Source organism: Zea mays, chromosome 9 (assembly GCF_902167145.1).
Source record: "Zea mays cultivar B73 chromosome 9, Zm-B73-REFERENCE-NAM-5.0, whole genome shotgun sequence".
Lineage (NCBI taxonomy): Eukaryota > Viridiplantae > Streptophyta > Magnoliopsida > Poales > Poaceae > Zea > Zea mays.
Genome location: NC_050104.1, coordinates 149498573 through 149513604, shown reverse-complemented (window position 1 = coordinate 149513604; position 15032 = coordinate 149498573). Strand labels below are relative to the sequence as shown.

At 41.8% G+C, this 15032-nt stretch overlaps 1 protein-coding gene across 1 annotated transcript; it reads left to right on the top strand.

The window, feature by feature from the left end:
* Positions 1-1757: 1757 nt before the first annotated feature.
* LOC109942659 (RING-H2 finger protein ATL67) lies at positions 1758-2273 on the top strand. Its single transcript, XM_020544791.1, has one exon. It carries the CDS (start codon positions 1758-1760, stop codon positions 2271-2273), a length of 516 nt encoding a protein of 171 aa, XP_020400380.1.
* Positions 2274-15032: the final 12759 nt, after the last annotated feature.

Here is a 15032-nt window from a genome sequence, read left to right as displayed (position 1 = left end):
GACTAGTAAGGTAAAGGTAGACGTGTCCTAAGTAGACGTGTCATCAGTGTGGTATTTGATGGATTGGTAGGATGGCTTTCAAGGTTCTTATAGGCGTATAAAACTTTTCCTATTACAGTGTACCCTGCTTTGGGTGGGCTAGGAGCTGCTACCATAGCTCTAAAATATTCAGTGATTTTATACTAGGGTTTCACAAATGTTGAGGACATATTGCATACTAACGAAAGCGCTTCTGCTCCTACTACCTAATAGCTAACTCAAGTAGCAGATGCAAAAGGTAGTTACAATTGCCCTCTGCAAGGACTCTGGCCTTTTAGACAGGCTATATGCTCTAAGTCTTATGATTGGAGCTGCTACTGGAACTATTTTGGAGGGTGTCAGTAGCTTATTTAATAATTTCAACTTTACTGAGGGTAATGTTGTCGTTGCACTGCCACAAGCCTAGGCTCTGGTAAGTTGCTTTGCAACTCACTTTTCCTGATGCGATAAGTAATGATGTGCACTATATCTATTTTTCTGTAGGTCAGAATGGCTGCTACACTAGCTTCAGTCTATTCATTCCCATTGACTTCAATATTGCTTCTCTTTGAGTTCACGAAAGATTACATGATTTTGCTTTCTTTCATAGTAAGTGTTAAATGTCAGTGCAACCTTACTATATTTTTGTGCAGCTGCTATTCATGTGTTGTCCTTGTATATATATGCATTTCTTAAAGACACCATTAATTTTGTTTATAGATATTATCATGCAATTAGCAATCTATGCCCTACCTAAATCTCCATGTTAATTTCAGTGCAGAAGATATAGATAACTAACACATGTATTTTTCCCCATTTTCTATTAATTGTACACTGATTTATGTGGATATTAACCTATTTTTTTTACTGATTCCACATATCGGTCCATTACATGGAGACATCACAAGTTCACTTTCCAAAAGTCATCACTCCGAGGAAAACATGTATGCTTAACACATTTCCTGTTTGCTTTTCTAAATATGCACCTTTTAATTTATATATTTGCTAGCTATGATGTAAATAATAGTAAATTAACCTTAAATTCATCTAATACACACAATAGAGTTATCAACCTGTAATACTCAAAATTGTATACAAGGAAAATATAGTGATCTTCTCATTTTATGTGCCTCATTTGCATCATAAAAAGAGCATACACAAAATTTAGAGTTTAATTCAAACAAATGACAAAAAAATGCATCATGTTGGAGTTTATATGTTTGTGCATTAAATAAAATAATAATATTAATGGTAATAAGATAATAATTGCTAGAAGTTGAATTAAGCCCTAAATTAAACCTAGGGTTTTTGAAAAGGAGAAGAAGAGAAATGATATATAAATATATATATATATATAAATCTCTACTACTTATTAAGTAAGCAATAGTAGTCTGCCATTGACTTGTTCTGCCTTTGACCTGTTCTGCCATGGCTCTGGTTCTGCCCCCACAGGTCGTACACGCAGGTGTCCAGCAAAAATTCTTATGCCTGCGCGAGTTGAAACTGACCACCAATTCAGCCACCATTTGAAACTGATCAGTTCAGCCACCGCGCCAAAGCTTATAAGCCGCTCCATGTCTCCTTTACTAGCCAATATGGTACTAAAGTTTTGCAAGACAATACAACAATACAGCAGTGCAGACGTTTTGGGCTGCTTTTTTGGTGCGGCCCATACTCCAATTAGGTTTGGGCGGCCCATGGTCGCGCGCACAGCAGCCGTTTCTTCCTCCGTCCGCACGATGGAGCGCCCAACCGTCCGTTCCGGCCGCCCCTCGGTCAACTCCACGATGGCACGACCTCAGCTCTCCAACCTGGGCCTCGGCTACTCCATCGCCATCGCGCTCGGCTTCCTCATCCTGTTCGCCTCCTTCCTGCTGGCTTTCTACTTCTGCTTCGGCCGCGGCGGGGACTACTGGGTCGGGGAAGCAGTCACCACGGCGTCCAGCTCCGGCCACCTCTCCATCACCGTCCCGTGCGTGCTCTTCGTCGCGGAGGGGTCCGAGTCCCCCGAAGACGACGCTTACCCCTCCTCCTCCGCCGCCGCGGCCTGCTCCCCCGTCGGGCTCGACGCGGCCGCCATCGCTTCCTACCCCAAGGTCGCCTTCTCCAGCAGGGCCGCCGAGGCCGACACCATGTGCTCCATCTGCCTCAGCGAGTACAGGGACGGCGAGACGCTGCGCGTGATGCCCGAGTGCAGGCACGGCTTCCACGTCGCGTGCCTCGACGCCTGGCAAATGTTCTTGCAAATGTTTTGAGAATTGGATAAAATCCTGGCTAGGCCACTGATTACATGCATATATATGTACCATCCATGCTAACTCTGATCTTTTTTTATTCTGCAAAAGTTATCCTATACTGGACCTGCCCTTGCTTGGATGAGATGATTTTAGAGAAGCCAAGCTGGATTCGCCATGAGGGGCTGCAGATCTTCTCCATTGACATCCAGACCGGCGGCCTCCGCTTCGCCACAGGTGGCGGTTATCAGAAGGTATCCTCTGTTTTTCCCCTTCAACTTGCTTTGAGTCTTAGTGTAAATCTTCAACTACTCTTTTAGCATGTCGGGAATGAAAAAACTACATATTTGGCTTCTGGTTTCATGCTTTACCCTTTTTGGATTTTGTGTGATAATTTGGTTTTGGAAATAATGAGGTCGGGACTACACCATCGTGATCAGCCACAACCCTGATAACGGCACCTCAAGGTCTGAACGCGATCTGCATCCCTCCTTTCTCCATTTCATTTGTACGATGAGACATGATGCGGTCGTGCGAGTACTTATATCACTATCGGATATGTTAGGATCCATGTAGCATGCTAAAAATGATTTAGCTCTGTTATTGTAGATTTAAAAAGTACGAGAGCTACATTTAGTATTTTTACAACTTTACAACAAGATGCTTTGAACTGTGTTGTAGTATAGTAGACATCATCTGAATTTGACATCACATTCTGTATCGGTTGAAGGAAATCAGCAGTCAACATTCCAAATTCCATTGTATGTTTATATCACTATCTGGTATGTTAGGATCCATGTAGCATGCTAAAAATGATTTAGTTCACCGGATCAAGATTGCCAATAAACAGATTTGCTCCAACATCCAAACTATTATTATCCTGTGAAGCCCGGAATATGAAAACATAATCATATTTGTTTGGAAAACTAAACATGCATGCATAAGGATATGTATTCATTGAATGCACAAAAAAACCTGGGCCACTTCTCTGTGTAATAAAATAATTATATTTGTTTGGAACTATGCTTTGTTAGAAGTCTGGATCAGGTTGATGTAGGTAAGCTGTAAAGCAGGGCACAAGATAAATGTAATGCAGTTAACAAGAAAGAATAGCAAGATATTTGGTTCTCCTGATTTTCTTTTACTATGGACACATCCATTTACAAAATGCAATCATCAGAAATGTTTTAGTTAATCTTTATCTAGGACGTTTATAACTAGATCCTAGCAAAGCATCAAACATAAATATAACCATTTCATATATTACATTAGGATTTTGTGATATGCACACTTCAAATTTGAATTTCTACTTTCCACAACAGGAAGAAGAAGCCACTGAGGAGGATGAGGATGAAAAGGAGATAACACAATGGGAGGCCATCTGCTGGCTTTTTATGTTGACTATTTGGATTTCAATACTCAGGGTACCTGGTTGATGCCATTCAGGTAGCCTTGTGTTTTCCAAAGCCATAGTTAGTTTTGTTAAAACTGTACTCTTTTTGTTATAGAAACTCCTCTCTTGACCTCTTTTTTCTAAACCATGGTTTTTGTATGTCTTTGGATTATAAAACCACAGTTTCATAATGCCACAATTTTATAAAACTTCATCATCCAAACAACCTTTATAATCTACTAAAATGTGAACAACCAAAAACTACAGTTATATCAATTTGTTGATAGCATGTCATTGTTTTCAGTGGATGCTTCAAACTCCTGTTGCAACAAGTTACATGGTATGCGTCGGAAAGGACAAGTTTGGTGAGGAAATGAAGAAAAATGCTCAAGCTGCAGGCGTTACTATTTCTAATCTCATTATTTTCATGCTACTTTAGACAGTAATGTTGCAATTTAGTGGTTAATTGACTCATATGGCCTTGATGTTGTTGCATACTCACACAGGCTCATTACTACAAGGATGAGACTGCTTCTACTGGCTCATGTGGTGTATGTGTTGTTGGTGAAAGGTTTGTTGTATAAATATCAGTTTTGTTGCATGACTTCTGTCGTTGACATTGTTTTTACATTACTATTCAGTGACTATTAAATAGGTCTTTTGGATGTGAAAATGTATTTTCATGTCATTTTATATGCTCTTTGATCCTCTGTAAGCTCAATGCTTAAGTTGCTAAGGATCATCTTCGATTGCATCATCACTAGCATGTGTAGTTTGAAGTTTATAATTTTGCCTATGGAACAACTTTGGCATAGTAATTGCATTCTCTACCTTTGAAGATCATGCTAAACAAGTTGATAACTACTTCCTGTTGTTTTCTCTTGTTAATTCTATCGCTAATTACCACATCAAAACTAGATTGTACCGGACCTAGCCCGTCGTGCCGAACCTAAGACCCAGGCACGACATGGGTGATTGGGCTGAGCCGGCACGGTCTCGATGGCCAATGGGTCGGGCTAAACCGTGCTGGGCCACAGACCGGTCTAGAATGTGTTTAAACATTTATTATCCCATTAAAACAAAGTCTACCTATATAATAATTAGAAACATACCAACGCACGGGGATGTTTTAGAGGTCTCTACGGTTCATGCCCAGTGGATCGACCTCATTATCCACTGCTGGCAGTAGATTTCTAATGGTCACCACTACTGGCGGAGTCTAACAGCGACAACCTCATTATTCACCGGGTGGAGTACCGGATCATAAGGGCAGACATAATTGAAGAACCTATGTTGTATGATTAACCACATAGGTGGGCACTAACAAACTACTCTATGTTTAACTTAACATCCAGAAAAAGGTATAAAAAATCAAAATTCTGTTCATTGGAAAGAGATCGCAAGACAAGACAGTTTCAAATCCTAAAGAGAACACACCTGGTGTGTAAAAGCTAAGCATTCTGCTGACATGGTACCTGCATGATCAAGATGCAATCAATATGAGTATCCTTGAGCATGGTACATTCTTGATTATTAATTGAGAATTTGGGAGATAAGCATCAAACACATACTTAATATAAGTAAAACACTTCTTGTATGTAAAGAGAGAAGCTAATGTTAATACTTAGCACAAGTATTGTCAAGTGTATATGATTGTGTTCTGTACTTCTGTGTTAATTCATTATTTAAGTCCCCGAATTGGTTGTTTGGGCTAGAGATGGTAGATAGTTCCAGGTTTATGCAATTTGACTTATGTATGATTTTGAGAATATTATGATGTAATAGACTGTTGTTATATGAAGATGATAAAACTCAGGATTCTGGAGGGTAAAATGAGCGTGTAGTATGAACAAGTAGCTGTGTAGACATGCTTGCCAACGACCTGGTCTGCCCCTGCTGTAGGACGTCGCAACATCCATGGCCAGGCCCGGCTCCCTACTGCCGCTCGACTTAGGTGAAGGTCAAGGTTAATGAGTGCCATGGCAAGCTGCATAAGATGGGGCCGCGGATGAGCTCACCGAGCAGCAGGCCAGGCAGCTCAACTTCAACCTCAATTCACCATTACACCGCCTTGTTCGCTGCGCAGCCCGCTGCTGGTCTGTAACGGGCAAGAATCTACCAGCTTCGTTTTTATTTGGTTGGTACGTTCTATTATGCTTCTAACATTGGAGCACCACTCTTCACTACACTGTAGATATCTGTAATTTCGGTACTGTTGTTTTGTTGTAAATAAGAAAGTCCTAATTTTCTTTGTATACAGGAAATATGCTTATTGCATGATATGTGCTCACATTACAATGCTTGCAAATGGCCTGTTTATTTGGGTACGTTTATTCTATTCTCTATGGAACATATGAATGCTTTTGCCAGTGAGTCTTTCTTGTACTTGTATTTCTACTTCTTGAACAAGTAGAGGCTTATTAGGTCCACTTTATCATTTGATTTAATCTGTGTGGAGTAATCCTTTTAACCTTTTGCCATATCCGTGTGTTCTGTGGGCTACTAAGACTCATTTTGGTGTTTGAACTGCCATGGCAAAGTATTTTGTTGTGTCCAAGAGTGATGTCAATTACACACTCTGACGTGTGAATCTATCGACTGTAAAGTGTTGGAGCATTGAGACAATTGTCCTAGCTTTGTTCTTGGCAGTTTGCATTTTTTTTGTTTCTTTTGTTTTCTTATTTGAATTTGTTTGAATTAATCATATGTATCTTGAACCCGTGATGACGAATCGATGGCTCGATGATGATTATTCTTGCTTTAACCACACCGAACCAAAGGCCATTGGAAGGGTGCTTTCTTTCTCCCCTTTGCGCCAGTCTCCTCTTTCTTGTCGTTTCCTTGTGAAATCTTGATCTCTTGTTGAAGAATGCATTTCCTGTTTTCTTCGCGAGAGGGTGAGGTAGAAGGATTCGGTAAGATTTTGGAGCGCAGCAAGGGGAAGCTACAGGCCTCCTCCGATGGTTCTTGGCTTGTAGAAAACACTGGCCTTTCACTGAGAGCCTTTGCCCTGTTTTGAAGAATATTTCCCCTTTAATTTTTTCGAGCCAATATGCACGTTTTGTTCGGCTGATCGATTATTTCTATGACTTCATGACAGATAATCTGGAAGAGGAGGATGCGTAACTAAATTTGTAGCTAAATTTACAGATAATGAAAGTGATTCATAATCTGAGATGCATATATAACCAACGTATTAGCATTTTCTAAATTAACTGAGGAGTGTTTTGCCTCGCCGGGATGCTCCGATCTTTAAAAAAATTGTATGATCCTTGAAGTACTGTCTCATCTCCTGTGATTTCTGTAAAAAATCGTAACAATTGTTTGAGCGAACGAGCTAACCACCTTCACTTACTTTGCAGGCTACTGGAGGAAGAGGATGAGGTAGGCTTGTGATGGGTGGAATTCACTACAGTTTTGCTTTAGCAAACACTGAGTAGAACCTAATCTTTAGCATGCTTAATAGTTGTGTTCTATTTTTTGAATTATATGGTTTTCATGTCATTTAGTCGGAACATGATCTCATATGGATATTGATTCCTTTTTCTGGTTCATCTGCAGCTCGCTGAGTGGATAAAAACAAGCTCCATAGAATCAGAAAATGTAAGCAAGGCCCTTTGTGAAGATATTAGCAAACTGTCAAACAAGGTATGCCATACCTGATAATGGCCCTTTGTGGCTGCATATGAAGAATTTCAGTGAACATGCGTGTCACTGTGGTGTTTCAAAAAACACTCCTTTCAGCCGAAACATAATCTATTGTCCATGCCAGCTATTAAATTCTTGAATGAACACACTTGTAAAATAACAACGCAGACATGTTTAACATTCACAGATCAGGCAACACTTTCACAGACCAAGGCGTGCGACATCCATACGAGAAGAAGCGCAGGCGCGCGCAATAGGCCGCGCATTCTTCGACAAGCTCGTCTGTTGCTGCCTGCGGGAGCGGGAGCAAGAGCGGCATGGCTGCAGCTGCTGCTCAGGCTGGAGGGAGTAGCGCTACACCGAGCACTACTTGAGAGTATAGTAGACCTGTATATCTTTGTTTAATTATCATCTCTATATCGCAAGATTAATTTGAGCTTCCATTCTACATTTGCTCCACATATGCTTCTTGTTTCTTTTTCTCTCTCGATAGTTTCATCTTTTTAGCTTGTTTTTAGATCTTTTTTCTTTCCAATCTATTAGATAGGTCAGTATATATGGCTAGAATTTGTAGTAGGCGATGTGTGAGAGGTGGAATGGGTTGATTAATCGGTCTGGATTGGATTGAGTCTGCATTTGTTTAGCCATATTAGGAATGGGGTAAAAATGGTAGTGTATAAAACGAAACTTTTTTTATTCACTTTTGCAAAGTTCACCAAAATTTGGCTCGAAGGTAGCGGTAGCAGTCCGTTGTTGTCTCGTAATTTTTAGTTATGTTTCTGATTGCTCATGGACGATATTCGAGGCTTGAGAGACACCAAATTGGGATGATGTCCACAGGTAATTTAGACATCAACATAGTTCCAGTTCCAACCAGTGTAGTAAACTAATTTGATTAGTAAAATAATTTGTTTAGTCTACTCTCTTATAAAATGGTGTAAATCTTGATGGTTTGAAGCTATGGTTTCAGGACATCTATTTTATTCTAGCCTTTTTCATGACTTGGTGTGCACTGTGCATGCAAGAGGAGGGCTCTAATCCCTCCTGAAGCAGGCTACATTAGTGAGACATTGAAGCCCATACCAGAAGAGGTGCACAATCTCGATGAACAAACGCTTTGTATTTGCAAAATCTGGCACATCACTGCAAATACCCTTCAATGCAGTAATGGAGCGCTCAACTTTTTTGTGATTCCTGTGCAAGTGTAGCTCAAAGACTCAATCAAATATATCTATGGAGATGCAAGAATGTGCTGCTCAAATGTCATAAGAAAAATCTAGATGGGAACTACGCGTAAACGGAACTGAGATTCAGTTTAGGAGTGGTTGTGCATTTACATGAAAATATTCTAGATAAACACAGCACGGACTGACCATGTTTTTTACTCGTACCAATTTGTATATATGTATTTGGCAAAGAATTTGTGAGATATTGAGGTCGATGATAGTATATGTGATTCGTTTCCATGTAATTGTTGTATACTAGCGTTTTATCAAATTTTATCAAATGTTTGTTCGACATCAGTTCAATCTATTTGGGTCGACGTATTTATAAAAATACTACATATTTATATCGTCAATATAATATTAGTGTTACAGTGATATTTTGCCAATGGATTTTGCATATCATAGTGATGTTTGTCGTTACGTATGTATATTTTATATTAATTTTTTACTTCCGTGGCAACGCACGGGCATGTACCTAGTAATATAATTATATCTCTAAAAACTTGTATTTTAACTTCACCATATGATTTGGGAATAAATTTGGCCTAAGTCTGATTCGAAATTTGAATTCAAATTGGATTTGAAAATAGAGAGGAAAAGGAATAGAAAATAAAAAGAATAAAGCAAAACCAACTTAAATGGGCCGCCCACCTCCATTTCGGCCCACCAGCTTGCCCCGCGTGACCCAACTTCTGCTGTTTGCGCCGACAGCTGGCCCCCGCTCGTCTGTCTCTTGCGTGCGCGCTCGTCTCATACACCGCTGACGTGTGGGACCCACATGTCGGGTTCGTCTCCTTCGCGTAACAGAACCCGCGCGGGAGCTCCGGCAGCCGTTGCGGACCTCGCTGACCGAGCGCGACCGGGGTATAAAACCCGAATCAAGCCTCGCCTCCTCCATCAATCCATCGCGCTGCACTCCTCTACCCCAAACGCGTGTTCAGATCAACGCTGGTCGCCCTACCGCGGCAAGCCGTGTCACTGCAGGCGAGTTCCGCCTCTCCCCGTGGGCGAGCGTCGTCCGCCCTCGGCCGTCCGTTGGTGAGTCCCCACCGTATCCGTCCTCCCTTCCTCCAAGTTATTCACTAGCGAATTGCAGAAATGGAGTAGCCAAGCCCTTAGGTCCGCTGCCCGACCATGGTGCCTCCGCTGCGCGCTGTGTACCGGGTCCTGAGCTTGCTATCGGCCAAAATTGGTTGGGGGATTAGGTTTAGGGAGGCATCAATTGTATGTGTGGCGAGTTAATTGGTTATAGGTGCTCGGGTTGGCCGGAATTGCAACTCCGGCGGTCTTGCCGCCGTGCGGTGGGCTACGCCGCCGTGCTGTGAGTCGAAGGGTAGGAGGAGGTTTGTGTGCCGTTGATCATAGGATGAACGGTTGAGATTAGAAACCAGGGATACCTTTTCGGATTTTGATCGTGCGCCGTTGGATGAAATCGGACGGACCCGATCCGATCTCGCTCTCATAAGATATTGACCGTTAGATTCGGATCTAGGGGCGCTTGTTGAATACCGGTTCAGATTTTAACAGCGGCTAATCTGGCGCGTCCAATTCCGATCGGACGGCCAGAACGGCCCGATACCCCTTCACGGGTCTAAATTGCATTTGGGCCCCTCGGTTTATGTCAAAACAACCCGCAGTCCACCTGGTGGGTTTTCTGAGTCTCAGTAACATTTGCGACAGAGCCCTCGCGCTTTCTGCAATTTTGTCGCACAGTCCAGAGGGGAATAAAATAGAGAAATACATATAGAAATTCATTTTTAACACAAAAACAAATCTAGAAACTTGTAAAATTCATAGAAATTTCATTTTTGGTCCAAATTGAACCATTCCAGTTTCTAAAATTTTGTAATAATGTTCTCTATCACATAGCGGCTCTGTTTTGACATGAAAACAGTAAGAAAAATTATTTATCATTTAATCCTATTTTAATCACATTAAACCTTAGGAAATTCATAACTTGAAACCTATAACTCCAAATTTAGTGATTCCAGTTCCTATGATTTCATTTTAATGTGTAGATTTTTACTGTATATTTTATTCATCTGTTTGGTGTGATGTTGATTTTGGCTATACTATGTATGTATTGTGTTGATGCGAGTAGACGAGCAAGCCACTGTGGATTCTGAGGTTCAGCAAGTAGAGATAGCTGAGCAGGAGCTCGTTGAAGACAAGTTGTACCCTTGATCACTTCTTTTACCCATTCATGTTCTTATTAATCATAATGATCTGCATATGTTAATTTTGATGGGACCCAATAGGATACCCTAGATTTGACTATCTTTATACCTTGCTTCACCATTGGTTTTACTACTAAGTTTTTGGGTAGTACATGCTATTGCTTTATGTGGATTTGGGTATAGAGATATTCATCACTCATTTTTACACTTGTTATTATCTGTTCATTATTTTATGTTCATGATAAGATCATTATGTTAATGGGAACATGGAGAACCACCCGGGAAAACAGTGCTACCACAAGGGTATAATGGGACGCCCTTGGCTGATTAACTAGGAAAGCTAGTGGAGGGCTACCTTACCCGAAAGGGGCAAGGGCAGTAGGGGAGTGGTCAGTGTAGGGAGGTCCTTGGGTTGATTTTGCTGCGATGGCGGTCAGGCAAGAACCCTGCACTGGAGCTTCCTATAAACTGTAGCGGGTAGTCTGAAGCTAGTGGAACTTTGTAAAGGCCTCGTAGTGGTACCCTGCCTCGCTTCCTCGGTAGAGGTGTATGGAGTCTGATCAACTCCGTGGCAAATGGGTAACACGACTTGTGGGTAAAGATGCGCAACCTCTGCAGAGTGTAAAACTGGTATACTAGCCGTGCTCACGGTCATGAGCGGCTCGGACACTCACATGATTAATTTATGGAACTTAAACTTAATCTGTCATTTCATTGCATCTGGGATTATTTTACTATTACTTTTATTTATTATTACTATGGGTTGGTATTCACTTACACTTAGTAACTGCTAATAAAATTTTGACCAACTTTTAAAAGCAATGCTCAACTTCAGCCTTATATTATTGATCAGCCTTACACTTCATGAACTCCCGCCTTTGGTGAGTTCATGCCACATTATTCCCCACGACTTGTTGAGCTATGAACGTATGTGAGCTCACTCTTGCTGTCTCACACCCCCCACAGGAGAAGAACATGTGGTTCAGGAGGAGTCACAAGGCGAGGAGTATGATCTGATCTAGGTGGCGTTTCTCAGTTGACATTGGCGCTGACGATCCTTAGTTCATTTTATGTTTATTCTTTTATTTTGTATTAAGTCTTCCGCTATGTAATAAATACTCTGATGTTTTATGACATTTATCTCTATACACTCTGTTATTATATATGTTGTCTTCTTGGCGCATGTATGAGATGCACCTGGCTTTGTTCCTTAAAGCCGGGTGTGACAGAAGTGGTATCAGAGGAATGTTGACTGTAGGACGAAACCTAGATATAAATGGACAGGCCCTTTCCTACTTACCTTACTCTGACTCATTCTATACTCATCTTATCTTGATCCTGTCTCACCTTCTACTGTTCTACTCTGATCATTCTTACCTTTTTCTACTCTAAGACAAGATGGATTTCACACTTTGGAATCCCTACCCCTATGACATTTTTAAGAGTTAGGAAACCTAAGACAAAATTAAAATTATTTTCTCTATTAAAAATGTTGGTTGATTGTTCTGATGATCAATGCCTGATTTGCTTCTTTGATTGATTGAAATATTATATGGACATCTTAGCATGTGCCAGCATAATGTAATAAATTAGCTATGGTAGGTAAAACATTAAACTGCTTAGCTAATAAATCCCCCAAAGTAACCTGATTTGTAAATACCTGCCTTGTCTACTATTCTCTTACCATATGGATCTAACTCAGATGGTCAATACCAGGCGGGGTGGTGGAATTGATTTGCCTCCTAACCGACACACTCGAAGGATATACAGACAACCTCAGCCACAGCCAGCAGAGATGAATCCTCCTAATCCTCCACCAGCAGGAGTTGACCCACTGGTTGCAGCTCAGATGAGGATGATGCAACAGATGGCGGACACTATGGCAGATATGCGAGCTCAGATGCAGCAGGAACGCCAGGAGATGCGCCAAGAGCGGGAGGATATACGTCGAGAGCTGCGCCAAGAACGAGAGGAGATACGCCAGGAGAGAAGGGCGCAACAACAGCAGCTGCAACAACAACTTCAACAACAGCAACAACAGCAACAAGTGCCACTACCTCCACCACCACCACCAGTTCCACCTCGTGATAAGCACCGGGAGTTTATGAGTCATAAGCCACCGACCTTCGCCAGTTCGCCAGACCCACTTGATGCAGATGATTGGTTGAAGTCAATTGAGAAGATGCTCAACATCGCCCAATGCTCAGACCGGAAGAAAGTTCTTTATGCCTCAGGTCGTCTGACAGGTCCTGCTGCTGACTGGTGGGATTCTTATACTGCTGCCCACGATGCTGCTGATACTATTACTTGGGCAGAGTTCAGTACACAATTCAGGAACTACCATATTCCAGCTGGTATGATAAAGATCAAGAAGAAGGAGTTTCTGTCATTGAAGCAAGGCAACATGTCGGTCAGCGAGTACAGAGACAAATTTATTCAGCTGTCGAGATATGCTCCGGAGGAAGTTGCTGAGGATGAGAGGAAGCAGGAGCACTTTATTGAAGGACTTAATGGACCCTTGCAGTATGCACTGGTTGCACACACCTTTTCATCATTTCAGAGGCTACTGGATAAGGCTCTTGCTATTGAACACAAGCGTGTTCAACTAGGTGATTTGAAGAGGAAGGCTATCTCACAAGGACAGGGTAGCAGCAGTGTTCGTCCTCGCTACAGTTCACCACAGGGTACACCGACTCGACCAGGAGGACCGCGCCCAGTTCAGCAATCACCACTGAGGACTCCACCTCCTCGACAGGCTACCCCCACTGGCACCCCGACAAAGTTTGCAGGACAGAGTCCAGGCACTACGTGTTTCAAGTGTGGGAAGACTGGTCATTATGCAAATGTCTGCCCACAGAGGATTGCTACTACTCCAGTTCAAAACAAGCAACAGACTCCTGGCAAGGGATATTCTATAGCCAGGGTGAATCAAGTCAGCGTTGATGATACTCCTGATGGTGGTGACCTCGTACTTGGTATGTTTTATGTTAATGCAATTCCTGCAACCATATTATTTGATTCTGGTGCTACACATTCATTCATGTCTGCTCGTTATGCCAACACAAATGAAATACCACTGCTAAATATGAGAAAACCCATGATAGTAATTACACCTAAAGGGTCTGTTGAGGCGAATCAAATGACACGTAGATTGACATTAACCATTATGGGTAGAGAATTTGGAGCTACTGCTATAATATTAGAGTCAAGCAGTATAGATCTGATCCTTGGTATGTCATGGCTAAGAAAGGCAAAGGCCGTTATAGCATGTGGTAGAGGTACCGTAGAACTCACTACCACTAAAGGAGAAAGATTTCAAGTTAATATTGCAGTAACCTCCTCATCCATGCGTGCAATGTTCTTTATGCCTGAGGAGTTTGTTGGTAACAACATCCGGGTGGTTAGAGATTTTCCGGATGTCTTTCCAGAGGAGTTACCAGGGATGCCACCTGATAGAGAAGTTGAGTTTGTTATTGATCTCTTACCTGGAACCGCCCCTATTTCTAAACGGCCATATAGGATGTCCGTAGAGGAGTTGAAGGAACTGAAGAAGCAGTTGACGGAGTTACAAGAGGCTGGTTACATTCGTCCGAGTTCCTCACCTTGGGGAGCACCGGTTCTATTTGTACAGAAGAAGGATGGATCCCAAAGGATGTGTGTGGACTATAGATCACTTAATGATGTTACTGTGAAGAACAAGTATCTGTTGCCCCGTATTGAGGATTTGTTTGATCAAATGAGAGGAGCCAGGGTATTCTCGAAGATTGATCTCCGATCGGGATACCATCAGATGAGGATTAGACCATCGGATATTCCCAAGACGGCTTTCTTGACTCGATATGGATTATACGAGTTCACTGTTATGTCATTTGGATTAACCAATGCACCGGCTTATTTCATGAATTTGATGAACAAAGTGTTTATGGAGTATTTGGACAGATTTGTCGTGGTGTTTATCGACGATATTCTGATCTATTCTGGGAATAAAAGTGATCATGAACAACATCTAAGGTTGGTGCTACAGAAGTTACGAGATAATCAACTCTATGCTAAGTTCAGCAAATGCGAGTTTTGGATTGACAAAGTGCCATTCCTTGGTCATATTATTTCTAATGGAGGAATAGCAGTGGATCCTGCTAAAGTGAAGGAGATAATGGAGTGGAGAGTGCCCACTACAGTTACTGAGATTCGGAGTTTCTTAGGGCTTGCAGGGTATTATCGGAGATTCATTGAGGGATTCTCTAAGATTGCCAAGCCTATGACATCGCTTTTGGAGAAAGGAAGAGAATTCGAGTGGGATGAGAAATGTCAAGAGAGCTTTGATCAATTGAAGGAG

Bases quoted from the DNA above. Each gene is read 5' to 3' on its own strand.
- LOC109942659 (XM_020544791.1), top strand. From the start codon at position 1,758: ATGGAGCGCCCAACCGTCCGTTCCGGCCGCCCCTCGGTCAACTCCACG.